At 45.3% G+C, this 24,916-nt stretch overlaps 1 protein-coding gene across 2 annotated transcripts in view; it reads right to left on the reverse strand.

Moving 5' to 3' along the window:
• Positions 1-24,916, reverse strand: part of SH3PXD2A (SH3 and PX domains 2A) — a 218,978-nt gene that overhangs the window by 12,857 nt on the left and 181,205 nt on the right. For both annotated transcript variants that reach the window (XM_026050650.1, XM_026050651.1), the window contains 2 exons: positions 14,714-14,827; positions 9,939-10,022 (listed from right to left, as the gene is read on the reverse strand). In XM_026050650.1, the coding sequence (XP_025906435.1) occupies positions 9,939-10,022; positions 14,714-14,827 (198 nt within the window). The remainder of the gene's footprint in view (positions 1-9,938; positions 10,023-14,713; positions 14,828-24,916) is intronic.

A 24,916-nucleotide genomic window follows, 5' to 3' on the forward strand; every position in this document is an offset into this window, starting at 1 on the left:
TCTAATTAGCACCATCAGGACACAACACTTTCCCAACAGAATTTTTGATACAAAACTGGGTCTGGTGACTGCTGACACAGCTAACGAAACCTGGCTTCAAAGCCACAAGGCAGCTCTGCTCGCTTGGTTTCTGCTCTGCAGAGTCAAGGCAGACTCTTTTTTTCTTTATTTAAATTGACTGCTGCTGAAGGAGTTAAATATCTTGTTTCCACCACCTGGAAAAGCCCAAGCATTAAGCTGAACAGCAGAAGATCCCAAGGCAGCTTGAACTCCTCCCCAAGACAGCATGGCCAAGAGAAAGTGCAGGTACCCGGAGCTGCAGCCCTGTCCCAGAAACGCTCGGCCTCGGGGAGCCTCCAGGGACTTCTCTGGGACAATAATAAAGAGCTAAACCATGTGTTTGCTGCTGAGCTTTGGAAGAAGGCTCTGCTTTGTCTCTCCCACATTCCAGAGCCCCTTTATARCCCAGGCTATCGAGTTCACTCTTGCCGCTGCAGCTACAAGAGAAGTTTGTTTATCTTTTTTTCTCCCCTCCATGTGAACAGCAGTGCCCTCTGCAGAAAGGATCCTTCTTCAGCCAACTCCAACTGCTCTTGCTGGGCAAAGCAGCCCCACTGCGGGACCACGGCCTGGTACCTTCTGGGAGGACAGAGCTCATGGGCAAGTTGCACACAACTTTCCAAACTTCTGCTGCCACAGAATTTCTTGGGGGTGAGACCTTGCACTGAGACCACAGTGGGCATCCATCAGCCTCTGCCAGTGCTTCCAGGTCTGATCTTTCATAGGAAGCCAAAGTTTGGGGTTCCAGGCTCTTTGCAGCCTGGAATTCAGTCGCATTCCAGATATCAGATCCCTGTCTCTATCCACGCAAATCACTGTCTCTATCCTCCACATATGTCAGTGCTGCTGGGAAAAGCACAGACCCATGCAAAGAAGCTGGCTACTGCTGTAACCATAACTTCTGTGCTTGCAGCTCTGGTCATGGGCACTCCTGCTCTACCTGATATCTACTCCAGGACCTTCTACTCCAGTTTCAAAGGCAAAAAAAGCAAAGATTTATCCCTTGAAGGACCTAGACCAACACTTGGCTTCAGTGGGCTGGTAAGGACAGAACTAGCTGCCACATACACTGAAAAAAGCAACAATTAGCTGCCCAGAAAAGAACCATCCTGTGCTGGGGAGCTGCAGCTCCTCTGCTGAGCTTCCTGCAGGTTTCCTGGAGAAAGGCTCTGCAGGGCTGCCCTCAGGAGCCTCCAGCATTGAGGCTGCTCCTTGGCTTCTTGCTGCTGTCTCCTGGTCTCACTCTGACATGCTGGGTAATGCCCAGAGACACAGGCTGGTTCTAGGAACACCAAATAGGAACATCCCCACCCAAGTGTCATGACAGCAGGGGACATGCAGGTGAGCCCAAGAGGCTTTACTGAGCTGTCACTGTCCTAGGTGGTCCAGAAGCAAAGCCACGATTAGCTCTTCAGCCCTGCTTGAAAGAGATGATTCCTCCTTACAAGAGGGAAGAAGAGACCTAAGGGGAAGAGGAGAGGGRAGAGAAGGGGAAAAAGAATTTCTGTGAAACAAGGCAATCACGAATAAGTTCAAAATTTAGAAAAGAATCCTGTGATGTTTTTGTTTAGTAGTTCTATTTTTAAGCCTACAGATCAAAAACAGGAAGCCACCATTAAAATTTCCCCTTGCACAGTGCTTTCACAGCAAAAATGAGAGCCATTTCCAAGATTACACACGTTTGGTTTCTTTCAGCAGTGCCGGGGATACCACAAACACACACGAGGTCTGTAACTCAGTATTCTGGAGATAGGGGCCCCACTGAAACTCAAGTGCAGTCCTGGTTTGCTTCCCAAAGATGATCTCTAGCCAGAGGATGTTACGTATAAATCCCCACTTGCTGGAACGAGCAGTGAAGCTTCTATCGGACATGTCACTTCAGAGGCCTGATGTAACATCTGACATATCAGATTATTATTCAAAAGTCTTTAAGAGATACCTGACATTTCGTGATGGATATATAAAGTTACTGGAAAGACTTAACACAGATAAATGGCTTGAGGAGAGAACTGGCAGAGCATCAGGCAGGAGAAAGACAATGCACTGAGTAACAATGACAGTTCTCAGCCATCGTGCTGTTTGTTTCGATACTATTACAGGCAGGGGGATAGCACTCAAACCAGTGAGCCACCCCACAAGACCTACCCACCCGAGCTGCATGCTCAGATCTGCAGAGAATAAAGAAATGCTTATTTGCAATTCGTCAAGTGACTTCACAGTCACTGTCAGGAAATGCAAGCAGAAATGTAAGGTGTATTCCCCAGCTGCAGGTCCCACTGCACCGGCCTCATTGCTGAGGTCAAGTGGGCAGGACAGACTCGGCTATGTGATTCTGAACAACTCCACTGGCTGAAAGGCTGTGGTTGGAAAATAACAGGATGAGAATCCTGCTCCAGATCATCTGAAAYGGAAGAGATCTGTTCTTTGTGCTACGTACCAGAGCTCTCCCAATAGCCTAATTAACACAACTTATTTCTTTACCTCCGATTTGGGGGTTCAAGATACCTCTCCTGTTGACCTGAGTGAGGTACCAGAGTTGGGAATTCAAGGGCACTAGTCAACTGAACCAMGGCACACAAGGAAGCGACGCCTGCTTGGCAAAGAGCCACCCTGCAAGCCAGTGACATCATGTGTTGCCCAACTGCAACCCAGTTAGCCTGGAAGGAAAGCATCACCATGTGGCATTCTCTCCTCCAGACACACACGCACTATTTAAAACAAGAATTTCTGCACTGTTTGGACTACCCAGCCCACACCACCCACGCAACATTCCTGGCAGCTCTACGCAGGCCTCGCATGCACCCTGGAAGCTCAGCGCTCAGTCCACAAGTTGCTGCAACAACAAAAAAATTAAATCCGAGCTAGAAACCCGCTCTGGCATCCCGCACAGCTGCACACCACATTGCTGCAGTCACTCCAGCAGCGAGCTGGACATCACCCTGCAACACGGGAGGGACAGTCCATGATTTCACAGCAGCAGCTGCTCCAGGCACATGCAACCCAGCTATTTTCAGCAGGCTTAGTATATGAAGCCAGGGGTATCTGAGAATTACGGGTCACACCTTCACAAGCCATGGACATCCAATGCCCCTCCACAACTTTAGGAAATTTAGGAAATAAAAACCTAAAACTCAACCATAAAGGTACTCTGGTAACTAGACTGCCAGCTGCGGCCTTTCCTATATGCAAGTAGCTTTAGGGCTAAAAAGCTGCTCTTAAAACCCTCCCATGAATGTTCTGTTGGTGCTGCAGCAGAGAAAACTCCCTTTTCCTTCTTTCTGCCAGCCTCACGCCCTCCGTCTCTCCTCACAGTTTGTGACTGTGCCATGAACCAGGGCTGAAGCTTAACCTGAGCAGTTAGTGTGACTCCGAGTCAGCCCTCCAGTGTGGAGCACTGGGGAGCTGCACAGTTGCACCAGCAGAGAAGAGTGGACGCTGAGGAAGGTGAAATGGCTTCTTTGGCAGCAGCAAACTGCAAAATCTCTGTTCTAAGCCAAGCTACTCCTGGCACTGCCTCTCAACTTTGAAGAAAGAGACTTATTTCTGTGACTGCTGAAAGCAGTGTCAAGGCAAGCCATATGAGATGCGATCTAAAAATCAGGCACAGATAATGCAAAAGTATCTGCATGGCTTCTCCCACCTATTTTAAGGTGCTGCTTAGTAACCCACAGCCATGAGCAAACAGGATTTATAATAAAGCTCACAAATCAGATGATTTACAGTTTGAGAGGATGACTTACAGGCACCTTGGCAATGGGTAGAGAGCAGTAAGAGGTCAGCTTTGAAGTCAGCCTAGGAAGTACTGAAATTGTTCTCATTCAAGCTGCTCAATGGCTAGCAATCCATGTACTAGTAGGAGAGGTAATGATGCTACATTTAACTTGTTATGATTTAGGAGGACTTAACATCAACGATATTTACTTTTGGATAATTGCAGACCAATCACAATAATGCTTCACGTTTCTTCCTTTTGTGTGGAATTATAGTTGTAATATATGAGAGCCAGCAGATGTGTCCATTCCATCACATTGCTCCCTATAATCAGCCTAAGGCTAAAAGGGCTTTTCTTTTATTTCTTCTACATTTTTCTGTCTACTGGTAAAAGTGGAATCACAAGGAAATTTAAGGCACTGGACAGGGCATTTTCCAAGCCAGGTGACTCTCAAGACATCATTTCTATAGGAGAAAAAACTYAAACTAAAGTGAAACTCTAGGAGTTTCTGATTAAATTACATCTGACTGTCTGAAAGGGCAAGAAATTGAATGTGACATCAAGAGGCTGCCTCCAATCCCCACATCAAACCAGAACCTTCAGGTTCTGCATGTGCTCTCACACAACCTACACATTAAAGTTATGAGGTGTCTCGAGAAGGCAACTTGGTCCCTCCTCTGGCTGTCTGGATTTATACTTACTGTCAGGTCAAAGAAAACAGGCCTGGGTTTTTATTGCTGGAGTTGTAACAAAGAGCTTCAGCAGTGCTTTCCAAATCTTCCTTACTCTGTCTTCTCAATTCCCTGGGCAATGGTTATTTCGGATTCCTCCTAGTCTATCACCTAGGTAACAGCTCCATTCCTCAACATCTTCACAGCCCGCTCTCCGAGTTGGCTCCTTGCTGCCAGAGCTCTGATCTGGCCCTGCAGCCTCTGCTGCAAGTACCTCTGGTGGACTCTGCTCTCCATCCAGGCCCACTCCAGTCTTCCCAAGGCACATCCATCTAGTGCTTAAGAGCCCTACCAAGTGCTTCACCTACTTCAGTTGTCCCACCTGAATCGCCAAGCCTGGGTGTTGGGTTTTGTTTTAACATCTTGCTGCTTGCTCTTGCCTGCTATGGTCCCTTGCATCTCCTGCTTCTCCAAATCCTCTCCTTTTCCCACTCGGCCTCATATGATAAGGGATCACAGGAACTATATGAGGGGAGAAAGCTCCCTCCTTTATGGTCTCAAAGGACCAGAAGCTCTCAAATTTTCCTTAAAGTGAGCTTTACCTATCCCAACCTCCCACCTTGCCAAAGCTTAATGTCAGTCTCATGTAAGAGGCTTTCAAAATGCCAATAAGCACCACTTYACCAAGCAAAAAATCCCACCCTTTCAGTAGCCACAAGGTACAAGACAAATTAACCACTTGCCCAGGCTGCTTTGATGCACAGATTCCCTTTGTTTTGTTTAGGCTGTAAACTATTTAGGAGGAGATCCTCGCATTTAGGCGGCTCAAACGCCAYGCACGCTTCCAGCCCTGCCGCGTCAGGCTCGTCACTCCCAGGCAGACAGCCAGAGCTCCGACGTTTCTGCTCCCAAGGACTGAGCAGTTTCGCATGCCCTTCCCTCACCTATATTTTATAGGTTGGCTCCTTTCTGTCTCCGTAAGGAGTGTGTAAGTTATCTCCGGCGCTTTAGGAGCCAACCAAATAAGGAAACAGTTTCCTTTGCTGAGCTGGTGTTTTTACGTGCCCCCAGCTTGCTGTGACCCCGAGCCTTTTTTGAAAATCCAGGGGGTGGCCAAGGGGGATGGAGCTGGRCTAAATATTAGTCAATTAACGATTTCTCAGCAAAACACAACTGCCCCAGTCCTACATCTTCCAAACCACAGAAGAATTTTTCTTTCAAAATACTTTCCTCGCAGTCAGCAGTCTGCGCTCGCCTCTCCCCCTCTGCTCCACCCGCCGTTGTCAGATCTGCTTCTGGAAAAAGTCTCCCTGTTCCAGCAAGCAAGGCATTAATTCAACATGGACTTTTGTTTTTGCTTGTCTGAATGTTCAACAGAAAAAAGGCTGCCCACTGTTATCACATCTCTTCCTCTCTCAGCAGCACCTCTTCAACCTTGGTCATCCCACCCTCCCCATACACTTTTATATCTATTGGCATTGCTTTTTCCATTTAAAAAAGACAGTAATGACATTTCTCAACTCTTATGACAGTACATGCTCTTTCTTCAACCAGCAAGGAGTAATGATTTACTAATTTCCTTGCAGCATAGAGAGAAGAGCGCAAATGAGGCAGAGGAAAAACCTCACGAGTCTGAAGCAGCTCTGTGTCACCTGCATTCTGCACTGCAAAGCAGCCTCATGCCGCAAGTGGCAGATGTTTCATAAGCTGCAAAGACAAGGAAAATAGAAAAGCCTAAAGCAACAACTCCTGTCAGTGAAGTAATGCAGGGCGTGCTGTGCTCAAAGGATGGGAATGGGTAACACAAACACACCAGCCATGGCAGGCCATGGTCCTAGGTAACAAGSTCTTTCCAAAGCTGGAAAACTGCCTACAAAAAGAGCAGTCTAGACTAGGAAATGGGGCTCAAGGCCAATGATCAGGCACTGCTGCCTCTAGTCCTGATCTCTCTCCCCAGCAGGTTCCCTTGCTCCTTAAATCAGATCAGCAAGAGGAAAACCCACTACTTTTACGTTAGGGTTTTGAGCTCTTAACAGGCTCATTTGGCAGAGCTTCAGCCCCTGTGCTGCTGTAGCGCTGCTAGGAATAAACCCAAAATCCTTCCCTGTCTTACCCCAGCTCCAACTGAGGCCGTTGGGCATGAAACCAAAGCAGCAATAACAATTTATGTCAAATATCTGGTGTACAAAACAAGCATGTAAACCTCCACTTTGCCCAATCAAACTGTAATTGCACAAATGACTTCTCATGAAATTAGCCTGTAAACAACCTTAAGTCCTCTTCCAGGGCAAGTCCCAAGTAAACGTTTGTAGAAACAGCATTTTACCCTGTGCAGAGAACATTAGCTCTGCATGGATTGAGAGTCTCTGACAAAGGCCAGTACTGAAGGAAACTACAAAGACTTCTCAATCCATATTTCCATTACTCGTGTTTGATAACGTATAGACAAGAGTTTAGAAAAATTTACCACAAGCAATACTAAAATACAAAAAAACCCAAAAGCTCTGCAGCTACACAAGGAACAAATCAGTGTAATATTAGATCTCAGCACACCATGGACAGTTTTAAAGAGAAATGCAGCAACAAATTCATCTGTGCAGCAACAAATGTCATCTGTTTCTCCTTGCCGAAACAGACTGCAGCTGTTCTTGCTGCAGAGCTTTTCAGCTTTACAAGTAGCACTACCTAGATATCCAACAAGTTGTCTTTCATCTTTCTCATTTACAGCCCCAATAACATTGCTCCCACGTATCTGAAACGTTGGGACATGTAGCCTTTTTAAGGGGCCTTGGAAAGGAATAAAAGAAAGTCTTGTGCCAGTAAAGTGGTTTTATCTTGATGCTTCCCCCACTATTAGGTGGCCTTTTCCAAAGAGGCAGGCACCATTTCCTTCTCAACTCAGGTTTTCTCAGTGTTTTCATCATCCAAAGACACATTTTGAGTTCCTCACGCTCTGCTGCAGTCACAGGACAGGAGATACCATTGAGAAATACAGATACATCATTGCTCCTGCATGGCGCAGGACTCATTTGAGGTGCCCATGTTGCAAACAGGACATGGGCAAGACCCAGCCCAGCTGTCATACCAGACTACTTTAAACCCTGCTTTAGGAACGGGGAACGAAGCACCTGCATAGGGAACAGCTCAAGTTCTGTGTGCAGAAGTTAAGACAGTCAAGGCTTAGCAGTCACTTGGGAAATCCTGGCCTTCAGACTGATATTTAACCCCTTTTAACCAATTCTGTCTCAGAGTTGGTTGGTACCCAAGCACAGAGGCGAGCATCCTTCAGAGCTTGCTTTTAAACTCCAATAAACTCTTGGAGTTCGCCTTTCCTAGCGCTCCATCCGTGTCCAGCAGAACTTCGCTGGGTGGGAAGAATTTCAGCCAAAACGTTGAATTGAATTTATTTTCAAGAGAGAGGCCAAGGGGGGGAAGGGAAGCTGTTTTGCCTCTGTGAAACATCCTGGCAGCCTCYGGTGCAATAGTCCCGGTTCTTCTGCGCTTTGGAGCAGAGCCGTGAAGGTTGGCAGGGGGTGCGTGTGCACTTTGTGAGGTCTGTCATTTCTGTGCAAATCCACCCAAATTTGGCCTTGTTAGAAGCCTGCTGGGATGGGAGGGAAAGAAGAGAATCTCTCCTGACCTCATATAAACTGTGATCTGTTAGATAGCAGCAGCCTGCACACCCAGAAACTCATACTTTTCTTCTTTACACTTGCATTTTAGAGGAATAGATGTCTGCACGGGCACCTGAAGACGCTACCATCTCCAGCCTGTCCCACAACACTCCAACCAGTGTCTCCTCTACTTCCTACCAAGCTCCCTAACCTATTTCAGCTAGCATTAAACTGCTTATGTATTTAACTGTGACTCAGAGGCAGTAAGGAAAGCTCATACAAGCAGCTCAAAGAAGATGTCTYTGCCCCTTGAGATGCTACAGGCTGCACCAAGTTCAAGGGCTAAGATCTGGTCCAAGATAAAGCACACATTCCCCAACTGCTCAAAAACCCTGCATTGCTTGGGGCTAACAAGGAAGAAATTGTTATGGAGAAAGGCAGAAGTGCAGGGACATGTGGTGGGGAAGACTGTCTGAGAAGACAGTGTGACCAGAGAGGACACGTCTTGAGAAGACATGGACAAAGAATGAGAATAAGAGTGCAGGAGTTAATCACTCTGGAGAGGGAAGAGGAGGGAATGCAGCTTAGGTCCTTGAGTCTTACCAGTCTAAAGGAACGATCCTACAGCCTGGGGATTTTATGGAGCTTTGTTTATAATATGATATGAATAGGAAATATTTGTTTAATCCAGTAAAACAAGTGTTTAGACAACTATTACTCCCTGGATTGCTCAGCAAAGGGCTGAGTACCCAGTAAAGGACACTTTACTGGAAGTATCCAGTACAGTATCCAGTAAAGGGCTGTACATTCAAAATAACGAGTTCCCAAAAATCTTGCCAGAGAGGAGCAAGCACTACAAGCTCTTCAAGCCAGCATGTGTGCTTATGGGCTGCACTGGGATTCTGTCACCTTCGGGCTGTAAAGCTGAGAAGAGACCTTGTCTTTTCAGTGTAGTTCTAGCAGGTGCAGGGTGAAGCCACAATGAACAYACCTCTGGTTATACTGGCCACCCTCCCACCTCCTGAAACTCTGAAGAGCAAGTGTAAAATAAGCCACCAAAACGCCCTACGTGCTTGCTATCTGCATGCATCTGCACAAAGAACAACAGAAGTTTGCAACTTTAAATGTACACTCCTCCTTTTCTGCCTTGCCCCTGCTGACCCCCACTTCCACACACACACACASAGAGAGAGGTGCARCCAACACCAGATGTGCATAACTCTGCAAGAAGGGGGAAGTTGGTAGAAAAAGGTACTTTTTCTCCTGCAGAGATGGATCACGTGCACTGGAGAACACTTGGTTTGATATAAACCCCAAACTGTACCCAAGTAGAGTTTTGAGACAAAAGGTGTTTTTCAATAAGACCTGCACCAGAAGATTCACCAGAATCTCCCAAACTTTTTGGAGAAGTCAGTCTATAGTATCAAGTATTACTTGCAAGACAGAGAAAACTGGAACAATTTCATCTTTCCACACCAAGCACTTTTCCAGTACGCTCATCTCTGACCATGGCTCCTTGGCTTTCTTCTCATTTTATAGCCCTGAAAGTATCACTTCTTATTGAGGTAGGAAAGACTGAGTACACATGTGCCCAAAAGTTAAAACACAACAGATGTGAGCATCCCCAAACTGCACGAGGAGCCAGACTGCAGGATTTCACTCAGTCAAAACCCTTCAACATTTTCAGTGTCTAACCAAGACACCCTCAAGCTTCAAGGCATGAAACGAACACCTGAACTCCRGAGTTTGGTCTCTCCCTGGGAGAACAGCAAAGATCCAACAGCCAAGGCAGGCAGCCACGCTGTCCTGGCACACTCTGCAACCCAAGCAGCAGCTCAGCCTTTGCACCCTACAGGGCCCGTGCCAGAGCAAGCTATTCACCTCGACTCTGCTGCCTGTTGACTATCCCGCCCAGCGTCCATCGCCGGTCCAGGCGCCTCAGGTGAGCCTTGCGTCGCTTAGAGACTAGTTTGGAACATGGATGGAAACACAAAGAAAACAAAATGATGGAAGGGTGAGGAATAAAACCAAAATATGGCAATTACAAGCACTGGACTTGTTAGCAGAAACAGGCTAGGCGGGATGCAGAAACTATGGTTAGTTTATACAGTATGATGGAACATGTTAGATTCTTGAGCCTGAGCAGTTGATCCTTGTTAATGTCTTCTAAAAAAAGATATACAGAAAAAAAGAGCTGTACAGCTAAAGGAAAACATGACTGTGGATGCTGGAGTGACAGGACAGACCAATATGGTTGCTGCATATCCCACTTAGACCACAGGATCTTTGGATTTTGGTTGCAATAGCTAACACAACAGAGTTGCAACCCTAAGAAAATTACTTCACTGCAAATCAAAACCAGGAATCAAAAATAGGAATAATAAGAAAAAGCAGTTTCCATTATGTGGGTTCTTTTTTGATGGCAACACTCAAACTGATCCCAAGTGACAAATGTCTGCCTCTGCATTTCCAAGGCTTGACGCAGGATCCCTGTCGCAGCCAATGCGCACAGTCCAAGCCTCAGCTTCTAATATTATGTTGATTATCAACATAAAGAAAATACTAACCTTACTTTTACTGAAGAGGCTCAAGAAGTCAACATGCCAAAGCTGATAATTAGTTTCATACTCAAAGAATAGTTTGTACTTAAAACAAAAAAATGAAGACACTTATGAAAATGACACTGTCAAAGTAGCTGTGCACAGAGGACACCAGTTGCTTTCCAGGTCACAAATGCGAAACTCCTTTAGATCCTTCTTCTGTATGTCAAGGKGTGAATAACACAGTAACCTTTGGGCTGAAGTGGCAGACAAATACTCTTTTACTCAGAGGCTTCCAAAGTAGTTTTACAGCTTGAGAGCTCCTATAAATAATGCAAGATACTGCATTGCACTTCCAGCAGCTATTCCTGGAACACAGACACAAGCAGTTCCATTACCTACACTGGRAAAGCTAGTAATGAACTTAGATATTGTGATGATTATTGCAAGTCATTCGATTCTGCCTTTTTTTTGCAGTGATTTTGAGAATATGCTCTCAGACACATGGAGTAGGCACCACCAGTCACATTCAGGAAAGCAATCTGCTCAGAAGAAGGATTTTTTTTTTTTTTTAAAGCAGCTGGTGGCTTTTTGCCCTTCATATGTGCCAGAGACTTCAAACTTCTATACCTCGCTCATCCTCTTCAGTTTTTCCCTTGCTGTAAGGACTAAACATTCCCTAGTCACCCTAAGTGGGTGTCCTATAGCTGATGATGAACATGGTCGCATCATCCAAAACCAAGTTTTGGTACCTTTGGTCTTCCTTTGCAATCCCCACATGATCAAAATAGATCCCAAAAACAGAAGGGCACAGCAACTTGAGGGGGTCAGAGCTACCAGCCCAATTCTGTTCTAGAAGATCTCTGAAGTAAAGGGGCTGTTGGTTTCCAGGCCTTACTAGAAGGCCCAGTTGCATTTGGCTGGTATGAGTTAAAAATCCTTAGTTTAAATTCAGCAGAGAACCACTGATTTTCAGAGGAGCTGTAGTTCCAGATTTCTGATTTTTGGAGATCACCAAGTTCTTTTGACCACAAACACATCAACCCTCTTGGGCTAAAAGCCCATGTCAAGACAAAGCCCACACAGAACAGTAGCCACCTTCACTCCGTTTGCATGTTCCTTGCCTGTTGGTTTAAACTGGTAACTTTCTCCAAACAAACATGCCATCAGAACACCAATTGCACATATGGAACATGAGAGGCAACACAGAGCACTTCAGCAGACACGTAATTATAGCAGAGACAGAAGCTAAAGCTAAATTGGTAGCAAGACAGAAACAGAAAGCTTCCACCTAAAAGGAACAGATGAAAGAGTCACCTGAAAGGCTCGGGGGAAGCGGTAGAGAATTTTTTTATTATTGTTATTATTTTAAACAGGTTTCAGCAGAGATAAGTTACCCAAAACTCTTAATTTTCAACAGGAAAAGGGAGGATTTGGCCATAGGGGAGCATCCCTCTGAACATATTTAGGTGTCCCCCAGTGGGTCACACAGATTGCTGCACCACAGGTGCGGCTCCTCTGCACCCAACACAACTACCCCCAGCAAAATCCCCTCCATGCCACGGAGGTTTTTTTGATCCCAGTACGTTTTTTTCCCCTGCTCTTGATGCTGAAATTTGCTACTTGATCCCAGACCTGAGCTGCGTTGGTCACACTGCAGTTAGCCAGAGGAGTTATTTATCCACTAGTGTCTAATCCCTTCACGGGAACATTTTAAGATGTTTGCTTTAACAGCTCCTGTGGCTGCAAGCGTTTCCTTACGTCACTTTTGGAGTGTTTCCAAGCTTCACAAAAGGGTGTTGCTCTAAACACAGGTGCAGGTAGTGGTCATCTGTATACCCTCAGCCCTGGGAACAAGGGGCAGGCTCAAGTGCAGGAAGAAAACTTGCCTTTCTCCGGGAAATGGACAACTATAGACACATGGAAATTGGTGTTTRCATACAGGTAACATTATGAGTAAGTTGCTTTTAGCATTGCCATGTTTTTACAAGGACCTGCCATACAAAATGTGGCCATACAAGCAGCCTGCCTAGCTATAGTAAGGTGCAAAAAGCTTTAAGTCCTCCGCAAATGGCTTGAGAGGCTGATTTGGGAAGCTCCCTACACTGGTGTTTCTGTCCTTTTACAGCAGCCAGAGCACAGATGCAGGCAGAACATCCACAGGAGTCATTTTGAAAGTTTTATAAACCCTACATCTGATGGCTAGAGTACTTTATCCACTTAAAGCACCTTCCTCTTCAGTTAGATTGAAGCCCCCTTCTCCTGCATACTGAGGAGTGAGCTGTTTGGGTAAGCTCTGCTGCACCACGTTATTTATGTTYACTTTTACACACTTGTCTGCTCTATGGGAAAAAGTTTGTTATTGTTCTCTCCACTTACTGAGTATCTCTAATACTCCTCTCTCCTAATATCAGTCTGAAGCCATTCCACTATGCAGCAAGGAAAAGAGCCCAGATACAGGAGAACTACAAGGRGGAGAGCAAGAAACAAAACCCTCTCAGTTTATGAGCTTAAGAGCATAAAACAAAGTTACWGAAAACCAGGTGGAAGCCAGGGCACATCAAAGCAACTGCAGAAGTAATGCAGTTAGATGTGTCACTGGAATGGCACTGAGCTGAAAGGAAAGCAGAGYCTCAGTTTCAGCATATGTGGATGTGCAGTAAGGCAGGGAAAGCAACTGCTGAGGATAGCAGATGAGAGCAGTTCAACAGATTAGAGGGGACACAGAAGAGATAAGGGACATTTGATGGGTTTTTCATTACCCAGGACAGAGTGCTGTGTGGCCACAACCCTAGGCAAAGTAAATTCCAGAGGACAACATAAAGGAAAGCTTGAAGTTAGAGTGTGTTAGGCAATAAGGCTGACCAAACATGCACCATATTTCAAAGTAAAACAAAAAAAAAGAAAAAAAGAAAGGAGGAAGCTACAAACCAACAGATAAGGCAGCCTTGATCTCTTCTGGAATACTGCAGCATGTTTTTGGTCTTTAACACAGGGGAACTTCACTAACTGCTTTTGCATCTGCTAAAACGTTGCATCATACCAGACTGACTCCCTGCCTACCAGTCCACAGTCAGTCTGTCTYGAAACCCTAAGTGACCCAGGATATGTATAGCTTTGAGCAGGGAAAAAGGAGTGACACAGCCAAAGTTTTGGATAAGCCACAGAYGTCACCCTTGGAGCACAGCATAAAGCTGTTTTGCCTGTGTACTTTCCTAATGGGCAGACCAGTCAACCCCAGCCCACCTCTCAACCTCCTATCTGTGCTAAGGAAGGCGGGCCGTGTTTCCACATATGCTTCTCATAAGTTTCACACCAACAGCACCTAGAAATTTAGCAAGGGATTCATTAGACTTGTGCAAATCATACTAAGTGTCCTTTGTACACATTGCTACMTGAGCATCCCATTAAGATGTGGTTAAGCTTTCATAACGGAACAGAAGAACATGCAAGGTTGTAATATTCCATTTCTGGAACCCAAATTAAGCATCTTCAGACAGAAAGGAATKCAGCTAAATGCATATACATGTCAAATGACATCTGCTTTTATAGAATGAGACCACACCAAATACAGTTACCTTTGCACACAACCAAAGACCATAGCAAAGAGCARAACAGCTTCAAGTAACGAGCCAAAAACTTGCAATGAGATGCTACCATTAAAGCAAGATTTAACTTGTGATTYTGTGTGGTCTTGTGGCTCTAAAAATAACCTTCAAATCAAAGTTCTTGCTTCTGTGATTTCTGCAACTAAGCCATGCAGGTTCTCTCCTTCAGTGGCAGGACACAGCAGCTACAAGAACATGCTGCTTGGAGTGTGAAGATCTTGTGTAAAAGTTGCTTGATATCTCTGATTAAGTGCATCAAAGTGACCATCATCAGGCTTTTGAACCACTTCTTATATTGCCAGCCCAAGCTGGTCACAAACAGATCATGGGCTTGTTACCTTATCCCAGTTTCTTCAGAAACAGATTAGCCAATGATACAAGATATAATCATCTACAGCACCAGAGAGCAAGCACAAGGAGCTACGAGGATTTTCAAAGTAGTAGCCTTTCATACGAGAAAGGGTGAGCTAATACCAATTTCCCCTGGATAGGAAAAAACTTTCTATACCTTCCCCCATTTTCGATGTGTTGATGTCCGAGTCATCTCTGGTTCCATTTTGGGATTCCAGGTACGTAGCAGGGACCCAGCCCTGCTCCTCTGCTGTGCTCACAAACCACCAGCCTGCAAGGGGAAGAAGCAAGAAGAGTCATTCAGACAGCAGTAAGAAACATAAAAAGTGGGGTGCTACTGAGAAGCAGACACCTTAATATCCAGGTTTCCATCCATGTCTATGGAAGTGCTAACAATGGCCAACAGTCACCACCAAGATATCTTTTAAGTTGTGTTTACACGAGGATATTCAAATCTATAGGTGAATCATGTTTTGGTTAAGGGCATCCCAGTCATAACTACCTTCATTTCTCCTCTTATTTGGCTACACTGATTTATTGAATCTTCATTAGGTCTCACGTAAAGTCACTCACTCAGGAGAGCCTGTGCCTTTCAGCTCTTAAGATAAACTGCATTCAGCTCCATGTTGGCAAGGACAGAACTATAATAAGAGACAGTAACAAGCCAAGCAGGTAAAACACTTCTGTTTTCTATATTTYCTCAGTTTCCCTCCAAATGCAAATTACTTTCTGTATAACAGAAAATATTATTTAACACTAGTTTCTTGCCATGCAACATTCTACTTCCTTGAAAAAGGGAAAAACTATCCGAAAGTGCTCAGACCATCATTTTCAGTGACCCGTGTTTGTTCCAAATCCTGTCACAGAAGATTTTAGCAGAAGGACAATACTTGTAACCCCTCCTTGCCTGCAGGCTCCAGGAAGGAAAATGTGCCCCCATGTCCCGTTCCCTCTCGCTAGCCGCAGCACAGCTGCTAGGTAGCACTATTTATTTGCCCTCAAAACTCAGACACGGCTTTCCATTTTCTGGCCCAACAGAGATTTGGAAACTTTGCTTCACAAGGCTCTTGGTTGGAAAGTTTAAATTTAGTTATTCTTCCTCAGCAGGAGGTGAATTCTCCTGCCACGAAGCCCACAGCAGCGAACACACACRATCTGCCAGACCGTTTCAAAAACACATCTTTATGGATGTTCCTTATTTTACCAGTAATGCATCAACATGGGTAGCAAACACAGTTTAACATACACTTATAATTAGGCACAAAATGTCAGAAGCTGGCTTTCAGCTGAGACCAATTAGACTGGAACAGTTTATATAAACTCTTCCCCAGAAAGAAATTAAACACTATTGCACAAAAGACTTCCCCACACTTGGGCCACCTTCAAACCTTAGCAAAACTGCGTCTTTGGAGGAATTAATCTCAGCCTCGGCAGTACCCAGCACTAGCCCAGTTCATAACACATTTCCACTGGGTTAGATTCCTTAGGTGCCTTAAAGCGGACCTTAAGTTCTCGTATTTGGGCTCAAGCTGTAGCTAATCCATCCAGATACAGCTCCCTGTTATAAAGCAGCCACCCCGTTCCACTGCCATCCCAGCCTCTGGAGGGCCATAGCACCAACACCAAGACTGACCTCATCTGAGGAGTAAATGCCTAAAGCCAGGTTATACTTAGGCAAGTTKTGCAGTCAAGGGATTCAACCAATCCCTCCCTGTTGCATAGCCTGCACATTGCAAGCTGGAAACCTCTTCTGCTCCTGAAAACATCACCAAGGTGAAAATTCCTACTTGCCACAGACTCAAATCATTTCTCCCACTGAAGATTTTATTTAAGATACTTAATGCAAGGGTACAATGCAGACCAAAACCCTCTGCTGTAACCAAACCAGCAGTGTGTGTCCAGGCTTGAAGAAAGCCTGCCCCAGCCAGCACTGAAGTTTTCTTCACCATTTTGAGCTTGTTTCTCAGGACAAGAGCTTTAATGCAGCTCATATGAGTAACCTGTCTACAGCAGAGGGGTGGGGGGAGAAATGGAAGGTGTTTCTCTAAATAACCTGGACACTGAAAGGCCTGAAGAAGACCCCCCAGCAGGAGAAATGCAGAGGGGGTGATGCTCAGAAGCAACATGCGAGGTCTCAAGGTGGTTAAGCAGACCTTGCAGCGGTAGTTTAGCCCCGATGAGCTGAAATTCTGATTTACTGTGGTACCTGTAAAGCCTCAGCCCTGCAGAAAGGAAGTTACAGCATAGGGGAGGAATTGCCAGCTCCTTAGCAGGATAGGACTGAAATGCTGCACTAYAACACAGCCTACGCACGACAACCACAGCTCCAGGAGACATCTCTGCCCAGCTGATAGCAGGGAGCTTACCCTGCATGCTCCTGAGCACAATCCGCTCACAAGTAAATAAATATATATATATTTTAGGGGAGTTGTCCCACCACACACACTTTTCTTTTGCACACGTTCAGAGTGCTCATGAGCTTCAGACAAATCCGAGAGATTGACTTTTCTTTGCCAAAGAGTCATGGCTTTAATAGAGCAAACAACTCCTTGTCCTTTCACTGCCACTCTGCCCAACCCGAGCAGCCCAGAAACGCTGTTCGAAGACTTCTTTTGAAGCACTGAACAAAACACTGCATTTATTTTGAGTTCTCTTGCTATGCTGGAGTTGAGCTCAACTTCACAATCCATTATTAAAACCATTCTGTAGCAACATCTGCAGGGAATTATGTAAAGTTATCTCTGTGCACTGCCAAGCCAGTCTGAGCTTAGCTCTTGCACTCACACCATCTGTAAAAATTAGGCTGTGCCTTGCAACTTGAGTTAACCCTTACAGATACCCTCCCATCTCTCAGGCAGCAAAATCCAAAACGCTCCAGCTGATGCAAAGACCAAGGTTGTCACCTGGCCCTGTAATGAGGGCTCAGAGTCTCACAGAAGATGCTCAGGGAATTAGAGCCATTGCTCCCAGACCAAGCTCAGCTCAAGTTCTGCTGCATTACTCTAGAGTTCCCCCCCCAATCACAACCCCAAAACAGGGATTTCTAAGGTGGGCAGATAACATRGTCTGTAAATATATCGACATTTCTGTTGGCATCTGTCAGCATCCCTAGCTGCAATAGCCAAGGTGTCTCTACACCCACAGGGTCCAAGTCTGACACTTTTGGCACACATCTCCCTCAGTTACTGAGAGATGGAAGTCCAGCACGCAAGGCAAGCTGATGATAGCAAGATAGATGAGTTCATTTTCCAGCGTGACCAGGGACAATAAAATACTCTGGTCCTATAAATCCTGTTCCTGGTATTAATCATATCACCAATTATTTTCCCCAAAAAGCATTTWAAAAAATTAACAACTGTCACTCCCAACCCACGTCATGGCAAACCATGAGAACATCGTTAAAGAATTATATTTTATGCATTTTTGAATGTTGACATGCATCCTCATTCACCCATGCTTCAACATTGCCTCCTTTTCCACATAAATAGGAAATTAGCTACTTCTGCTCAAGTCTATATATTCACAAGATGTTAGAAATTATTTTTAAATAACAATATCATGCTGAACACTGTCTCCCTTCTCCCCTCAGCAGACTCTCTGAGCATTTTTTCAGTAGATTTTAATTCTTTTTTGTGAGCCTAAACAAAACAAGCAGGACAGCCAGCTTAATAAAGACAAGCAAGCAAGCAAAAACAAGCAAGAGTGCCAGCCAGCCAGTTAATAAAAGGGAATGAGACCCTGTCCTACAGGAGTGGACTATGCAGGTTTCTGAACAAATACTTAAATAGCTCCATCTCTTGAGAAGTCTTCATGGGGAGGTAAAAAAATGCTAGAGGGGCAGTCGGGTACATCTGACATGGGCTCTTGCTTCAGAGAACTGTTCCCTTCACAGAACTGTTCCCTTCAGAGAACTGTTCCCTGCTGCTTTGGAGCAAGAGACCTCAGAATACATAGCTCAATAACTCCAGCCTTCCCTGTGAAGCAGCACTAGATACAGCCAGCTCTCTTCCAAGTCTGGCACACAGACCTCCCCATGCCAATGGCTGATTATTTTCTTTCTTTAATGAAGCAGATTGCATCTCTGAAGAACTGCTGCACAGATGAAGATACCGGCTTTTTCCGGCTCTCTTTGGCTCCGGCTTCCCACGCAGAATATGTATATTTGATGCACACAGGGAAGTCAGGCATAATTGGCTTGGACAAACCTCCAAAGAATATGCAGAAGCAGAAAGATAAAGACATCAGAAGCAGCATTTTGCAAGAGGGATTTTCTGTATTAAGTGTATTCTCACACCCACTTCCTGAAGATCTACTGCAGCTTCCATACGCTGTTCAAAATGATCATTGTGTGTGCTGGCTCGGGTCTCCGAGTACGGCTGCTTTAGTCCCCCACACTTGGCAAGACTGTAGGATTGACAGCATTCAAGCTGCATGAAGCCTTATGGCTGATTCCACAGCACTTTACCCCTGCGATTCACAGAAGAGGCATATTCCCAAGATGAGACACATGCAAGAGGTCCTACTAGCGCGGAGCTGACTGGGGAGGTGGAGGTACAGAGGTCTGTGCATGAGTCACACGCAGCAGACCAAGGCTGTTGTCGCAGGATGAATTATTGAAGCTAGTGAAATATTAAAGGCAGCTTTCATCTCTAAACACRTAACATTTCCCCGCCTGTGTTCACTGCAGACCTGGCTGCAGCCAGCTCAGACATGAAGCAAGGTTTGTGTCAACTTAAAAATGGAAGTAGGGCTCAAAACAAGGACATGTGCAGGAAGATAGAAACACTGACAGCAGAGATCCTACTTGAACACAAGTTCATGGCAAAGGCTCCTAACCTTTTGCATGCCATGTTAGCACACAGTCAAATTTGGGGTATTTCAGCTCAAGTCCATGTCAGCATCCTTCCAGAACCAGCATCAAAAGCCACCAGCCTTTGATGCTGCTCCACGGGGTTGTTCAATTGAATGCAGAAATATTCCAAGAGTCCTAGGGCACTGTGATGCTCCACATTTATTGAATTTCTGATATGAGAGAAGGCAGGAAAAGGCATTGAGTCTGTTCCTCCTTCCCTCCCTTGCTGTGTCTCACAAAAAATAGACCAGCTACAGTGGGAATTATAACATACAGGTCATGACAGGTTTGCTGTCATGCACCATCCTCATGGAAGGACTACATAGAAGCCACCTTTCTGAAGGAGCATGAGATTGTCACCTTTCAAATGAAAAAAAGAAATTAAGATTTTAAACATAACAAGCTTCACTGCTGGTACTGAATATACCACATCTGACGGGGTATACATTAAAACCCACATACCTAACTTCTGTATGAATACCTTTACAGGCCACATGAAGTCAAAGGCCACTCAAAGGCCAAACAAGCCACCTCCTAATATTTAGACTACAGTTTTGTTTTAGAATAGCATCAATACTTTGACTTGAAGGGCAGACTAAAAGGCTTCAAAGAACAGCTCTGCACAACCCTGCCGCACAGCATCAAGTGAAGAACAAGTCTTTTCACCTGGCAGCATTCAACACTGCATAAAACACTGTATGGTGATACAAACTCAGTGCATTCTCCAAAATGACTGAAGCCAGAAGCTCTGCAGGTCTAGGATAACATGAGATGTGCAAAGCGTCATGTTCAAGAGCGAAGAGGGGCTGCAGTCCTGTACCTTGCATTCAGACATTATAACAGAAGTCCCACAAACACACAGCAGGAAGCACAGCCTACAAGCATCACTCTCCACAGCCAGCAGTACATGTAGAATGCCCTTCGAAACACCGTTTTATTTCCCTCCTTTGGATCTGAGAACAGAGTACTGTTTTTATCAGTGCACAGTCTGCAGCACTTTTTACTTGATTTAGTGATGGAAGTAACAGTTGAGTTTCCTGGGGCTGGGGTGCAGGAGACGGGGTATTCTGGAGGCAGAATGCTACCAATATTGTTCTTCAGCTATGAACAGAACAGCACTTTGCCTTGTGGAGCTAAAAGCCAGGACGAAAGGCCAAAAGCTGAGACCGGGGTTTGCTCTTCTCCAGCAACAGCTGATAACTGCTAATGCTTAGGAGTCATCAGCAGCACAAGAAATTGCGTTCCTTGCACAGATGAGTTTATGGAAAAAAACAAGAGAAAGCTAAGGTTAGGGTGTTGCCACAGATGAAAGAACAATTTCTTTTTCTGCAGTGACTGGCATTTAAAGTAGTTACTTCAATTCTATAAGCTTACAGATTTGCTATCCTACTACTTCCAGTTAGTTTTCTTCTACCAAGAACCACCGTGTGTGGCTAAGCAGAGATTACTCAGCTGTGCCCTGAGCATCTCGCTGTGACTGCAGGGCTGGCTGGCTTGGAGGGTATGAAGAGCACAGTCCCTGTGYAAGCAAGGATCCTAGTTATTGCAGCCATGCGAGGTTTCCTGCACAGGGAGTAGCTGAGCTGACTAGATGTGTATGCTAGTGGTCAATGCAGAGTCCAAAAACACATCTCACATTCTGGCTTAAGCATCTAACTTGTTTGGATTGCTTTTGCATCATGTCATATGCATATGCACACATATGTCAATTCACACCACCCTCAGCATCCAAATCTGTCTCATCTCAGTGTTCTGCTGGGATGGGGACTGCATTTCCTAGTGCTTGTGGAAAAAGCAGAAGTATTTAGGACATGGGAAAAAGTTCATGGGAAAAGAAAACTGGATAATCTACAACTCTGCTCTAATACTTTATGGGTTAGATCACTAGCAGAGATGATGGCTATCCAGAATTTTAAACACAACTAGGAAATGCCACATTACTGTATTTGTTCAAACCTTGCAAGCCGGTAGGTAAGTGACAACTCTTCCAAAAGTACCCACTTGTAGGAATACTAATTATTACATTTCTGGCTTCATGTGTGTGAGTGCATGTACATGTATGTACACACACACAGTTATCTTAAAGAGCTTATGATGTTATCAGAACCCTATGTGTTGCATTAGCAGCTATTTGCTATGGCCCAATTGTTACCCAGGGGCTTCCCCTCCCTCTTGAAAAAATAAAACACCTCAGAAACTTGTGTATTGACACAGCTGGAACACAGCAATCTGCCAAACATGTTTTCAAGAATTGGCAAATGTAAAACCACACAGTCATCATATAATTAAGTACAAGTTACACACGTTGTATCCTTAAAGAAAGCAAATGCACTACCTACCACAATAAGAGCTGTGGAAAATACCAAGCACTACCCATGAATCCCGGGCAAGCCCAAGTCCCCATCAAGCTCCAGGTCACCAGCTATAGCTGCCAAGTCCTGCAGGCTCCCCAAAACAAAAGCACCACTTGCTAAGCCTGCCCATGGCCAACTGCAAACAAGGCACACAGCCAACATGCTCAAGGGGCTGGCTGGTCCAGACCACCAAAATTAGGGGATYCACTGAGCAAGAAGTTTTACAGGTCATGCAGCACCTCAGAGGTCACAAAAATATTTGCTAAGATTCAAAGATCCTAAAGGTCTCTGAAACTAAATGTGAACAACCTTTCTCCTGCTGCTTCTCTGGATTTCAAGGATACCAAATGGTGAAAGCAGCATGACGTGAGCTGTGTTCCACACAGCCAGCTTTGCTCAGTGAGGAACGGGAAGCGCGCAGGAGTGCGCTTTCCTCGGAGGAAATCTCTCATCAATCACAAGGCACAATGCTATCTTTAGGTGGGCACAGTATGTTGTGTGAGCAGCCCGGACCCAGCTGCTAGCGCCGAGCACAGCACAGCAACTGCAGTCAGACAAGATGCAACCCCGGCAAAACGGCTTTCAGGGAGCTGCCGACTTGTGTCCATGCACTGTCCAGCCCCGTCCTGTGCGAGCTGTCAGAGCCACTCAGCTGCTCCTGGATATACCCACATGCAGGCCATTAGCTAATGGAGATCCTCCATTTGTCATTACCAGTGGTGGCTTGTGTGTCTTCCGCAAGCTGGGGGCGGCCAACAGGGTGCAACAGGCCCATTTACAAGTCATTTCCTTTACATTCACAAGACTAATCTTAAAGCAAACATCCCTGTCTGAGGTTTCTTTGGTGAAAGATGAATAAGCTTTCAGATGGGGCTCAGTGCAATCTTGTCCAAAGATTACAAATTACTTCCTAATGGTTTAAATAAAGTTACAGACCCCCCAGACCCAGCTGAGAGAAAACAGTCCACATGTAGTAGAAGATAGCCAATATTTACAGACTGGCAAAAGCCACGTCTGTTTCAATCTTATTTTGAAGTCTGTCAAGATTGTGGTATCGGCCCCTCTCTGGGAAACCCTCAAAACCCTCCAGGATCAGGAAATGACAACATTGGTGGGCTAGGAGCAAGGCTGGAGGAGTACCTAGCAGCACTTGAGGTGCTAACATCAAAAAAATAAAGTAAAAACCAATTATATGGGGAAATCCATATTTCAGTCAAAGATTCAAGCCACTTCCAAGATGACTCTGGTAACTCCATGAGAAAGCAGCAACATTGCACAAGGGTTTGAAGCCAAGGCACACTGATATGTAGCAGGAATACCCATCTAACGAATCTATCCTAGCTCTTCCCTRAAGCTCTCACAACCAAACACAGCAGCCCTCGTGAGCTCCCCTCATGAACTGCATCTGGCAGGAGCCGTTACCTCAGATCCTGAGGTAAACCACAACCAAACGCTCCACTCCCGCCCCAATGTGGCTTCCTCGCTTTTCCCCAGTGCTCCGTTCGAGYCCTGCTTCTCCGGTGCCCCCGCAAGCTGCGTCTCCATGAGCCAACGGGGCAGGAAGCGGCGGCTTAGGGAGCAGGGAGTGACGAAGAGCAGGCCCCACRGCAGCCCGGGCGCTCGGCGGCTGCCAGCTCAGCGCTCAGCAAGGACATACATGGGCAAGCAGYGTCGCCACTGCTCCCCAGAAGAGATTACAAACCCGATTCAGTAGTTCCTGAAGGGTTTTCCAGAGCTCTGCCAAGTTTAGAGAGGCCTGCAGCCACATCACTGTGTTTTGTTCAGCAGGAAGCCAGACTAGGCCCCATTTTGAACTGCTTAAGAAAAACTGAAAGGGAAAAAATAAATGGAGGTTTTGGGCTGGAGGTGGAGAAGCGCCTTCTACCTCTGCACAACATGATCTGTCTTCTACCTCTGCACAATATGAAGAGCCACAGAGCAAGAGGTTTTGCAGGATGGAACAGACGGGGACATTCACCTTCAGGAAGGGGAAGAGTCAGCTCATCCACAGAGTTCAAAAAAGCCAGCAGAAATTTTGGGGATATCCGGTTCCCTTAGTGCTAACAAAAGGGGGATGCTAACAAAAGGGGGATGCTAACAAAAGGGGGATGCTAACAAAAGGGGGATGCTAACAAGAAGGGATGACGAATAAATGGAAGCCACCAAGACTAAAACCTCTGATAAGCACATGTAGTTACTGATAAGCACCCTTATACTACAGAAAATATTCCATATACAGCCAAACACCTAAGCATTGTTTCTACTCATTCTGGCTTGGCCTCTAGGTAGAGAAACTTTATGCTTTGCTCAGGTATCTAAGTAGGATTTTGACAAGATGGTAGCATGCATCTGATTTCCCTAAGCTGGCTCAATTGTCTCAGTGGGGATTTAGACTTTAAAGATATATTTAGCCTCAGGTGTTCCTTACAGAGACAACTGAAGTGCTTTCAGAGGCTAAAAATACCTCACCAATTAATATCCTGCATGATGGGAACAACAAAAATGTTCTCCTATTAWCACACAAGTTGTCAATCTGCCTACAGGAAGTCACAGCCAAGTGTGTAGTAAGTCCAAGTCCTACTACTTAACCATGCTSCTTTTCTAATCCTCACATCTGTCGCTTAAAGCATGACCAACTAAAGCAGAAGTTAGTATTAAGTATATTCACTGGCAATACTCATCAAGGTTGATCTTCTGATGCTGCATAACAGTTAACAAAGCAAATTAATCAAGTGAGATGCAGGAAAGCTGTCTCCCTGCATTTTCTATACATRAGAATATAAATATAAGAATAACATCAACTCTGATTAGAAGGCAAGAATAACATTGTCGAGCAAAAGCCTGTAGATTTATAGACCTCCATTACAAATGCACATGGATTATACAAGCCAGCTCCATTTTAAGTGAGCAGCAGCACAGTAAGGGATTGCATAAACCGCTACAGGGAGAAGCGCTTGCTTACCATGTCAGTGTGAACTCACTTAAATTTAGCCTCTATCAGTGTTAGATACACCAGACTGAGAGAGACACAAGACTAAGAGAGCTCACCCAAGATTAACAGCAACAAGCCCCAGTCGTGTCCTGCTGCAAGCAGCATACCCTCCACCTCATCCAGCTCCAGCAGTCACTACTCACCCTCAACCCAAGACYAACA

Source organism: Nothoprocta perdicaria, unplaced genomic scaffold (genome assembly GCF_003342845.1).
Source record: "Nothoprocta perdicaria isolate Ctin4 unplaced genomic scaffold, notPer1 scaffold_7, whole genome shotgun sequence".
Taxonomy (NCBI): domain Eukaryota; kingdom Metazoa; phylum Chordata; class Aves; order Tinamiformes; family Tinamidae; genus Nothoprocta; species Nothoprocta perdicaria.